General features: G+C 42.3%; 1 protein-coding gene across 1 annotated transcript in view; it reads right to left on the bottom strand.

Annotated features, from left to right (window-relative positions):
- Positions 1–5,288: 5,288 nt before the first annotated feature.
- Positions 5,289–12,326, bottom strand: part of trpn1 (transient receptor potential cation channel, subfamily N, member 1) — a 59,994-nt gene continuing 52,956 nt past the window's right edge. Inside the window, exons 27-30 of the mRNA XM_029662974.2 lie at positions 10,356–10,778; positions 8,272–8,729; positions 7,491–7,637; positions 5,289–7,203 (exon numbers count right to left, since the gene is read on the bottom strand). Of these exons, the coding sequence (XP_029518834.1) occupies positions 7,031–7,203; positions 7,491–7,637; positions 8,272–8,729; positions 10,356–10,778 (1,201 nt within the window). The 3' untranslated portion in view covers positions 5,289–7,030. The remainder of the gene's footprint in view (positions 7,204–7,490; positions 7,638–8,271; positions 8,730–10,355; positions 10,779–12,326) is intronic.

The following is a 12,326-nucleotide window of genomic DNA, read 5'->3' as shown; positions in this document are numbered from 1 at the left end:
GGAGAATAAGGGCACTTCCTCCCAGCTGCCCACTGCACTGAGGCTTGGAAACACTGTCACCACCGATAAAACCAATATAATTGAGAATTTCCACCTGGCTACGCCTACCCCTGTCAACAGCCCTGCACTCCCCACAGCAACTCTCCCAAGCCTCCCCCATTTCTCCTTCACCCAAATCCAGATAGCTGATGTTCGTAAAGAACTGCAAAACCTGGACCCCTACAAATCAGCGGGGCTAGACAATCTGGACCCTCTTTTTAAAAATTATCTGCCGAAATTGTTGCAACCTCTATTACTAGCCTGTTCAACCTCTCTTTCCTATCGTCTGAGATTCCCAAAGATTGGAAAGCTGTTGCGGTCATCCCCCTCTTCAAAGGAGGAGATACTCTAGAATCCCACCGTACCTTTCGAATCCCACCGTACCTTCTCCACTATGCAATCAGGTTTCAGAGCTGGTCATGGGTGCACCTCAGCCACGCTCAAGGTCCTAAACAATATCATAACCGCCATTTACAAGAGACATTACTGTGCAGCCATATTCATCGACCTGGCCAAGGCTTTCGACTCTGTCAATCACCACATTCTTATTGGCAGACTCAACAGCCTTGGTCTCTCAAATGATTGCCTCGCCTGGTTCACCAACTACATATCTGATAGAGTTCAGTGTGTCAAATCGCTTGAGGCTGGCTCCAGGGTGGTCTAGTGTCCTGCTCTGTTTCTCATTTCATAAACCTCTCTCTCATACTTTACTGGCCCCTGGCCTCCGAGTGCAACACCATTGCTGCTGAGCACTCAGGGAGGTATACCTTCATCTTAGCCAGTCTAGATAAATTAAGATAAAAATAAATACCATCTGTTTCAAATAAATGTAGGCCTATAAATCATGGACAATTTTTGCAGCATTGTCTCATTAAAATCTATTGTAGCAACCCCTCCAGCAGTGTTACTGCACTTTTAGAGATTTGAGATGGAACAAAACTATCCAGTCATGGTCCAGGGGATGAAAAGAAGCCTAAACATGTGTCACAGTGATAAAGCTAAACTTTAACTAATTTAGACCGCTATGCCAACATTACGTTTTCTTCAGCCGGGTCGAATGTCCACTTCCTATAAATACAGCCATGCCTTTTCTTATATCTGGCCCCAGTGGGAATCAAACGTTGAAGGCTGCTGAGGGGAGGATGACTCATATTAATGGCTGGAATGTGATCAAATGTGGTTGATACCATTCGATTGACTCCAATACTATGAGCCGTCCTCCCCTCAGCAGCCTCTGCTGGAATCAAACCCATGACCCTGTCGTTAAGAACCACAAACTCTACCAACTGAGCCACACAGGAGCCTCCATGTCCTCACAGCAAGTCTTTCTCTTCACGTAGAGGAATGACCTCAGACAGAGGTTCAGACTTGGTCCTGGTGTTGGTCTCCATTGACAGGCACATTACAGACCTCCCCCAGTGTCATTATGGGAGTCACAGGCGCCTTCAGTCTCTATACCAGGAGAGAGGAACACATTCATATATCTGTCTATCTATCCATCTGTCCATCCATGCGTCCGTCCATCCATCAGACATTATCCATCCATCTTGGTGGAAGCATGTAGAGGTCTGTAATTTTTATCAGACGTACACTTCAACTGTGGGCCAAAATCCCTGCTGCAGTGTGTGCAAACCTGGTCAAGAACTACAGGAAACGCATGATCTCTGTAATTGCAAACAAAGGTTTCTGTACCAAATATTAAGTTCTGCTTTTCTGATGTATCAAATACTTATGTCATGCAATAAAATACAAATTAATTACTTAAAAATCATACAATGTGATTTTCTGGATTTTTGTTTTAGATTCCGCCTCTCACAGTTGAAGTGTACCTATGATAAAAATTACAGACCTCTACATGCTTTGTAAGTAGGAAAACCTGCAAAATCGGCTGTGTATCAAATACTTGTTCTCCCCACTGTATATTCATTATAAGGTTTAACATTGTTCCACAGTCTTTTATAGTCTCTGCCTCTTATAAAGAAATGGTCTGAGAGATGTGTGAGTTATTGCAGTCAAAACAGGAGGTCTGTGAGAAAGCGCCTCAAAGATAAAAGAGATTCATAGACACAGAACCCTGCAGGGAGTGAAAGAGATAAGAGACTAGTCAGACATACCACTATAAAGCAACTTCTGGATTGGACATTTACTGCTGAGCCTTTAGTTAACGCTGAATCTATTGTTTGTATATCTTGGTCTTGGTCTCATGAGTAGAAGGTAATGACGTAGGCAGTGACATCACTGGGGTTGACTGCAAACATAATAAAATAATTTGGACCCTTTCCTATTTTGCAGAGAGACATCAGTTGTACAGTATGTTTGATGTTTGACCTTTGACTTCTGTCTACAGCTGTATTTTGATGAAAATTGTTATGATTTATAAGTGCACATTTAGAGTATTCCTTATTTGTTAAGTAAAAAAATGGAGCACAGAAAAATGGAACCAACAATATAAAATACATCTTTAGAAAATAAAGATCACAAGACATTTGCATTGAAGACATGTTCAGCATTGCCAGATAATGGGGCAGATAGCCTATTGGTTAGAGCGTTGGGCCAGTAACCGAAAGGTTGATATATCGAATCTCCGAGCTGACCAGGTAAAAAATATGTCGTTCTGCTCTTGAACAAGGCAGTTAACCCACTGTTCCTAGGCCGTCATTGTAAATAAGAAATTGTTCTTAACTGACTTGCCTAGTAAAAAATATATATATATATATTTCTTGGAAGCAAGAGGAGTTGTTTTGGAGAGAAAAACCAATGAATAATGTCATACAACAGGGCATAATCATTCAAGGCCAGAAGAAGCAAACAGATACAGCACAATCATTCTGAAAAAGAGCTCACATTGGAACACTTACCAAATATCCAGCTTAGGGCAACAACTTCAGATAAAGAAGTGAACATCAGTGTTATAACCACAGCATGGTCTTGTTTGAATAGGATAACAGCACCAATATTACACCTCTTGAAACCAGATACACATATGCATGCACACACACACACAAAGAGAAATAGAAACATGCATGGACACGCGCACACACACACAGGTGCACACACACACAGGTGCACACACACACAGGTACACACACACACAGGTACACACACACACAGGTACACACACGCACAGGTACACACACGCACACACCTTAGTAATGCAGTAAAGGCCAAGCAGGAAGGCCAAGAAGTCGACAAAGTAATAGGGTCACCACCTTTTTATACACCAGCCTGAGGAGACTCTTTGGAACAGAGCTGTCATAATACAGTCCCCACAACCCCACAAGACAAAACACACATCAAACTATACACAAGACAAAACACACAAACTATAGAGAAGACACACATCAAACTACGGACCTGACAAAACACACATCAATCTATAGATGAGACAAAACAAACATCCAACGACAGACAAGACACACATCAAATTATAAACAAGATACAAATCAAACTATAGACAAATCAAAACACACCAAATTATAGACACGACAAAACACACATCATACTATAGAAAAGACACATCAAACTATAGACAAGACAAAACACACATTAAACTATAGAAAAGACACATCAAAATATAGACAAAACAAAACACACATCACACAATAGACAAGACAAAACATACCAAACTATAGACAAGACAAACATCAAACTATATACAAGACAAAAGAAAAACAAATCAAATGATAGACAGGACAAGAAACATATAATTATACACAATACAAAACACACATCAAAACTATAGACAAGACACACATCAAACTATAGACAATAATAAACCACACATCAAACTATAGACAAGACAAAACACACATCAAACTATAGACAAGACACACATCAAACTATATACGAGACAAAACACACATCAAACTATAGACAAGACAAAACACACATCTAACTATAGACAAGAAAAAACACAGATCAGACTATAGACAAAACAAAACACATCAAACTATAGACAGGACAAGACACACATCTAATTAGACAAGATTAAACACACATGAAACTATAGACAAGACACACATCAAACTACAGATGAGACAAGACACACATCAATCTATATTCAAGACAAAACACACATGAAACTATAGAAAAAACAATACAAACATCATACTATAGACAAGACACACATCAAACTATAGACAAGACTAAACAAACATCAAACTATAGACAAGACACTCATCAAACTAGAGACAAGACAAAACATAAACTATAGACAAGACAAAACACTCATCTTTTAATCTTTCATAAATAACAGATTTTGTTAGTGTGTGGGTGTTTGCGTGTGTGCGTGCGCATGTGTGCTTGTGTGTGTGTATGTGTGAATATACCTTACATTACAGACTTAAAACTTTATTGAAGTTTAGGTTGTATAAAACATATCAACAATACAATAGAATGAGGGGTTACGGATGTTTTTAAAGGTTTCTATGAACCATAGAAGTTGGCTCAACAAGTCTGGACATTTTAGAGTCAGTGAGTACTGCAAGGCACTCAAAGAGGTGAGAAAGATGAGAAACTTGGGCTTGAGTCCCAAATGGCACCCTATTCCCTATACGTATAGCACACTACTTTTGACCAGAGCCCTATGACCTTATGGGCTCTGGACAAAAGCAGTGAATAAATATAGGGAATAGGGTGCCATTTAAGATGCACCCTGAGTTATTTACCTCCTATTTTCATTCTCTGTTTAGAGTTACGTTAAGCTGAGTCCTATTCATTGTGAATTCTTATATGTTATATGCTTCAAACACATCAATCTCACTCCCCAGACACACTGTACTTATCGTGGTCTGACCAGGTAAAAACAACATCCTCGCAGTTAATCTAGAATGAGAAGAGCGAAGGGTTTCCCCCCCGTATCTCTGGCGTAATTAATGGAAGAAGCACAGTTGGCTACGGTGTTAAGTTTAGTTCAATGATAAAGAGAGTGGAAGGTACTACGTTTACAGGCCTGTTTCCTAGCTCCTAGCCATAATGTCAAGATAGAAGAGGGGAGAGAGAGAGAGAGAAAGAGGGTGGGGAGGTGGAGGGGGGAGGGAGGGGAGAAGAGAGAGAGGGGAGGGAGAGAGGGGAGAGGAGAGAGAGAAAGAGGGTGGGGAGGTGGAGGGTAGGGGGAGAGGGAGGGGAGAGAGAGAAAGAGGGTGGGGAGGTGGAGGGTAGGGGGAGAGGGAGGGGAGATAGAGAGGGAGAAGGGAGAGGAGAGAGAGAGGGAGAGGAGAGAGAGAGGGAGAGGGAGGGAGAGAGGGAGAGGAGAGAGAGAAAGAGGGTGGGGAGGTGTAGGGTAGGGGGAGAGGGAGGGGAGAGGAGATAGAGAGGGAGAGGGGAGAGGAGAGAGAGAGGGAGAGGGGAGAGGAGAGAGAGGGGGGAGAAGGAGTGACCCATAATAAAGTAAATAATGTGATAGAGAAAGCAGACTGGTTTGACCTCCTATTGCTCTATTTCACAGGTTTGACCATTTTCATTAAGTAATGGAGTTACTGAGTAACTCATGTTATATCATGATAATACAATTATACTTTTCTCTAAACACATCACTACAATAAACACTATTCATAAACATGTTATAAAAACATATTTAACTGTAGAATGAAGCATGATATAATGTATATTGTAAAATAGGAGGCTTATGTGGACATGTAGTCCACATAATTGGCAGAGTTGACGTAGACACTTATCTACTGCCATTGAGTAAACAAAATAAACAGGTGTTTCAGTAACACCAGGTTCATTTGTCAAAGAACACATTTTTTCTCAATACTGTCCCTAGAAAAGTGTTATTATAATGAAATGCTACGCCATGCATAATCAAGGCACAGTCGCATGAAAGTAATGATGATAGTACAATACTACACTATAATAGTGGTGCGGCAGATAGCCTAGCGGTTAAGAGTGTTGGGCCAGTAACCGAAAGGTGGCTTGTTTGAATACCTGAGCGGCAAGGTGGAGAAATCTGCTGTTCTACCCTTGAGCAAGGCATTAACCCCCAACAACTGCTCCCCGGTGCCATTGAACTCGATTAAGGCAGACCCCTGCACCCCTGATTCAGAGGGGTTGGGTTAAATGTGTTAAGACACATTTCAGTTGAATGCATTCAATTGTGCAACTGACTAGGTATCCTCTTTCCCTAATAAATCACATCTTCTCTCGCATGTTTTTACAGGCTCATACGTCTGTCATTACGGCTCATCAAACAACCCTGACAGAAAGTTGTCTAACAAGAACCTCTACTGGACAATATTAGAATCTACACACTATAAACCATAGCCTGGGACAACTTTTTCAAAAGTTATCTGATCGGATTTCGGCAATCGGATAGGATTAAATGCATAGAAATGGAACGAATAGAACAGGTGTCCCCATTTAACTAAATTATATGCCCTTTCTTTTTATTCTATTTCTTTGCATTTAATCAGATAGCTTTTGAAAAATTGGGCCCTAGGCACTGGATCACAAGTGATTTCCCATTGTGGACAATCAGGTCAATTGTGAGTGAGAGTAATGTATACACGGACAGCTGATAATAAAGGCAGTGTGTTTGGTGCTAGTAGTTCTGTTTCACAGGTTGTTGCTGTGATGTAGTAGGCCATGGCAGAATTGGGCCATTGGTAAGGCAGGGCTGGAGTCATACTGTCCAGTAAGTATTCAAGGCTCATGTTAATGTCAAGGCTGGGGTCCTGGGAGTCGGGCTAAGCTTTGTGCAGGCTCCTAAAGATGCTGGGTCCCGACAAGGCTTGGCTAAGGTCCTAAGGATACTGCTGGGTAAGGCTCTTAGGCTGCATCCAAATTCTCCACCCTTCTCCCACAGTGTGCACTTAGACTTTCTGACATGGATTTTAAAAGCATTGGATTGGATAAATCATTGGAAGGATCTTCTAATATTGTTAAGTCCATGACAGAAAGTGTGCAAGAGCATACTGTGGGAGAAGGTGAAGAATCAGGATACAGCTTAATAAGTCAGGTGTGGGTGAGTCCTGGTTCCGGATGGACTGGATCAGTCAGGGTGCTGGGCAGGGCCAGTACCAGGGTCCCTCTCCTGCATGCCTCTGTCTCCCTGTCCTCTCAGCGCCAGGTAGCGTTGGACTACCACAGCCCAGTCTGTCACTTGCTCCACACGCACCTGGCCAGCCAGCCTGGAGCTGGAGGGGAGGGGCTGGGCCTGGCCATCTGGGGGGCATAGAGAGAGCTTGAAAGATAGGAACAAGAATGTAGGAACTATATGTTTGTTGAAACTTTTATTCATGAGAATCAAGAATGTAAGATGCTCAAACAAAAAAATGTTTCATGTGCCATGCATGTATGTATCAGATAATATTAGAACACCAAATCACATGCGCATTACCAAATGATTACTTTGAACAGTTAATTGAAGTGAATTGAAATACATGAAATATGTGAATCTCAATCAATTGAAATCAGTGAATTGAAATGGATCAGTACAATCAGACCCTCACCCTCAGGTAGGATCTGTGTCCTTTTGTTGGTCCTCATCCAGCCCAGGGAAGTGTGAGCTGGTATGTCCAGAGAGCGGGGGTCAGGCAGACCCTCTGCATCCTCCTCTTCAGTCATCAGGTCCCGGCCCTCTGTAGAGCAGATCTTACCTGCGGGGTTATACATAACACATACTGAGTGTACAAAACATTAAGAATACCTTCCTAATATTTAGTTGCACCCCACCTTTTGCCACCAGAACAGACTCAATTTGTCGTGGCGTGGACTCTGCAAGGTGTGGAAAGCGTTCCACATGGATGCTGGCCCATTTAGACTCCAATGCTTCCCACAGTTGTGTCAAGTTGGTTGGATGTCCTTTGGGTGATGGACCATTCTTGATACATACAGGAAACTGTAGAGCGTCAAAAACCCAGGAGCGTTACAGTTGCTGACACAAACCAGTGTGGCACCTACAACCATACCCCGTTCAAATGTACTTCATTCACAATTCATGTCTCAATTGTCTCAAGGCTTAAAAATCATTTTTTAACCTGTCTCCTCCTCTTCATTGAAGTGGATTTAACAAGATACATCAATAAGGGATCATAGCTTTCACCTGGTCAGTCAATGTCATGGAAAGAGCAGGTGTCCATGTTTTGTACACTCAGTGTATATATAATACATGATGTAGCATTACACTCATGGTTTGCCTCCTTGGGAAACATTCATTTGTAGTGGTTAAAACTGCCGATATTGAATCTATGAATTCCCTGAACAAGGTAGGAACACTAGTATGAAACTCACCTCCATGTTTGCAAAGCACCTTGGCGAAGAAGAAGAGGTTGGTGAAGAGGTTGAATGGAGACGGCGTGCCCGACTTCCTACTCATGTCCCGTATGAGCACGGCCCGGCCAAACTTCCACTCAGTGTCCGAGCGGGCCTGAATGCGCTGGTAGGTGTCACTCATCATGGCAATGAGCAGGTTGATCAGCACGATCACCGTCACCACCAGGTAGATGCCAAACGCCAGTTGGGCCACCACGCCGGCAGCCGGGGGTGAGCCCACCAACGTAGGCATTTCTTTAGGCTCCGTCAGGCCGAAAAGGGCGAAGAAGAGCAGGACGGACACCTCCCGAGGGGTGTGGCCTGCTGTCTCCGGCTTCACAAAGGTGGCATTGTAGACGGCACACAAGCTCATGGTGAAGGCGGTGTGGAAGAGTGCCAGGATGACGGCAAACCTTCCCAGATCCTTCATCAGGTCACTGATGAGGATAGAAAACAAAAAACAAAAATAAGGCCATACTATTGCAGATCATACTTAAGTGAACAATAAAAAGATATTTACAGAGGTACAGAGCATTTGGAAAGTATTCAGACCCCTTGACTTTTTAAACATTTTGTTACGTTACAGCTTATTCTAAAATGGATTCAATAACGTTTTTCCCTCATCAATCTACAGTCAATACCCCATAATGACAAAGGGAAACAGGTTTCTATAAGATTTTGCAAATGTATTAAAAATAAAAAACAGAAATACCTTATTTATGTAAGTATTCAGACCCATTGCTATAAGACTCGAAATTGAGCTCAGGTGCATCCTGTTTTCATTGATCTACAACTTGATTGGAGTCCACCTGTGGTAAATTAAATTGATTGGACATGATTTGGAAAGGCACACACCTGTACCACAGTAAGGTACCACAGTTGACCGTGCATGTCAGAGCAAAAAACCAAGCCATGAGGTTGAAGTAATTGTCCGTAGAGCTCCGAGACAGGATTGTGACGAGGCACCAAAACATTTCTGCAGCATTGAAGAAGTTTGGAACCACCAAGACTCTTCCTAGAGCTGGCCGCCCGGCCAAACTGAGCAATCGGGGGAGAAGGGCCTTTGTCAGTGAGGTGGAGATGGGAGAACCTTCCAGAAGGACAACCATCTCTGAAGCACTCCACCAAGCAGGCCTTTATGGAAGAGTGGCCAGATGGAAGCCACTCCTCAGTAAAAGGCACAAGGACTCCCAGACCATGAGAAACAAGATTATCTGGTCTGATGAAACCAAGATTGAACTCTTTGGCCAAATGTCACATCTGGAGGAAACCTGGCACCATTCCTACGGTGAAGCATGTGTGGCAGCATCATGCTGTGGGGAAGTTTTTCAGCGACAGGGACTGGAAGACTAGTCAGGATAGAGGGAAAGATGAACGGAGCAAAGTAGAGAGAAATCCTTGATGAAAACATGCTCCAGAGCGCTCAGGAACTCCAACAGGACAATGACTTTAAGCAAACAGCCAAGACAACGCAGGAGTGGCTTCTGGACAAGTCTCCGAATGTCCTTGAGTGGCCCAGCAAGAGCCCGGATTTGAACCTGATCAAACATCTCTGGAGAGACTTGAAACTAGCTGTGTAGCGACGCTCCCCATCCAACAAGACAGAGCTTGAGAGGATCTGCAGAGAATAATGGGAGAAACTCCTCAAATACAGGTGTGCCAAGCTTGTAGCGTCATACCCAAGAAGACTCCAGGCTGTAATCACTGTCAAAGGTGCTTCAACAAAGTACTGAGCAAAGCATCTGAATAGTTGTGTAATGTTTCAGTTTTTTAATTAAAAAACAAACATGTGCAAACATTTCTAAAAACCTTTATTTGCTTTGTCATTATCAGGTATTGTGTGTCGATTGATGAGGGGAAAAAACTATTTAATCCACGTTAGAATAAGGCTGTAACGTAACAAAATGTGGAAAAAGTCTAGGTGTCTGAATACTTTCCAAATGCACTGTAGGAGCAGAGGAAGACCTGTTTAGTTGAAACGTGTTGCAGTATCAGTCCTGCTGACATGTTGATATGCTCATGTTGATATACTTGTATAGTTTTCTCCAATGATCTTCTCTCACCTGATGATGATGGCCCAGGGGCCGAACAGGTGGTGGAAGGTCAGGAACTCCAGCAGCTGGATGAAGCCTAGAGTCATTGCCACGGCTAGTAGGACGTTCCGGGTGAAAAGGCAGTGGAGATGGGAGGGGGGCCAGAGCTGGAGAACCAGGGCCAGGAGATGGCAGAGCAAGGCAGCGGCGGAGAAGCCCAGGACAAGCACTCGGATCCAGGCTAGGCCGTGGCGCTCCCCTGGCTGGGTGAGCTCAGACACCAGCATGCCCCCCAGCCAGGCCAGCAGCAGCCACTCACTCCATCCAGGCAGCAGGTGACCCAGGTGGATGGGATTCAGCGGGGGGTAGGCGATGGTGAGGATGAAGAGGGCCAGGAGAAAGACGTGGGACACCAGGTAGCTCATGAACTTCACGATGGGGATGGTGTTGAACCTGGTGTGGTTTTGAAAGATTTTACATTAAATCCTAAAATAATATTCAATCCCAAGATAATATTGTCTGGCAATCAACTATTATACAAAACTGTCATTGATTCCCTGGAGGAGTTTTTATGTTTTAAGTTAAGTGTTGAATAATTTATTCATGATTGGTCAAAAATAACTTAGTATTAGTTCTCTTTTTGTAACTGGTAGAGTTTGAGATACAATGTTTGAATTTAAACACATCCCACTCGGCACAAACTGGTTGACTCAACGTTGTTTCAATGTAATTTGTCAATGTATTGTGACAAGGAATCTAAGTGAAAAACACATTGGATTTGAAAAAAGAAACAGTTGTTTTGAGGGTGGAATCTCAACCACAGGATTATGTCATCATTGTAAAAAATGTACATTATCAGAACCCCCCTGCTATTTACTTGGTCTCCCATGCAGGGTTTAAATCAAGCCTGGCCCTGCTTAGTGTTGACATTGGTCACTGACTACTACCAATGTGCTATCGCAAGAACGATTATTATTATATTCACTGTTGCTATCGAAATTATTCCAAAAGATAGGTTTAAAGCAAATGAAATGTAACCATACTTTATAGGTCATATATTATCAATGAGACTATTTAGCTCTATATAGCATTTGGGAAGTCATCAACAGCTATTGTTTCAATTCAACCCAGGGTTCAACTAAAACTAGACAAGACATATAGCACTAGGGTTCAACTAAAACTAGACAAGACATATAGCACTAGGGTTCAACTAAAACTAGACAAGACATATAGCACTAGGGTTCAACTAAAACTAGACAAGACATATAGCACTAGGGTTCAACTAAAACTAGACAAGACATATAGCACTAGGGTTCAACTAAAACTAGACAAGACATATAGCACTAGGGTTCAACTAAAACTAGACAAGACATATAGCACTAGGGTTCAACTAAAACTAGACAAGACATATAGCACTAGGGTTCAACTAAAACTAGACAAGACATATAGCACTAGGGTTCAACTAAAACTAGACAAGACATATAGCACTAGGGTTCAACTAAAACTAGACAAGACATATAGCACTAGGGTTCAACTAAAACTAGACAAGACATATAGCACTAGGGTTCAACTAAAACTAGACAAGACATATAGCACTAGGGTTCAACTAAAACTAGACATATATCACACTAGGGTTCAACTAAAACTAGACAAGACATATAGCACTAGGGTTCAACTAAAACTAGACAAGACATATAGCACTAGGGTTAAACTAAAACTAGACAAGACATATAGCACTAGGGTTCAACTAAAACTAGACAAGACATATAGCACTAGGTTCAACTAAAACTAGACAAGACATATCAGCACTAAACTAAAACTAGACAAGACATATAGCACTAGGGTTCAACTAAAACTAGACAAGACATATAGCACTAGGGTTCAACTAAAACTAGACAAGACATATAGCACTAGGGTTCAACTAAAACTAGACAAGACATATAGCACTAGGGTTCAACTAAAACTAGACAAGACATATAGCACTAGGGTTCAACTAAAACT

This window comes from Oncorhynchus nerka, linkage group LG7 (assembly GCF_034236695.1).
Source record: "Oncorhynchus nerka isolate Pitt River linkage group LG7, Oner_Uvic_2.0, whole genome shotgun sequence".
NCBI lineage: Eukaryota > Metazoa > Chordata > Actinopteri > Salmoniformes > Salmonidae > Oncorhynchus > Oncorhynchus nerka.
The sequence above is the reverse complement of the archived record's forward strand: the minus strand, read 5'-3'. Positions and strand labels throughout refer to the sequence as shown.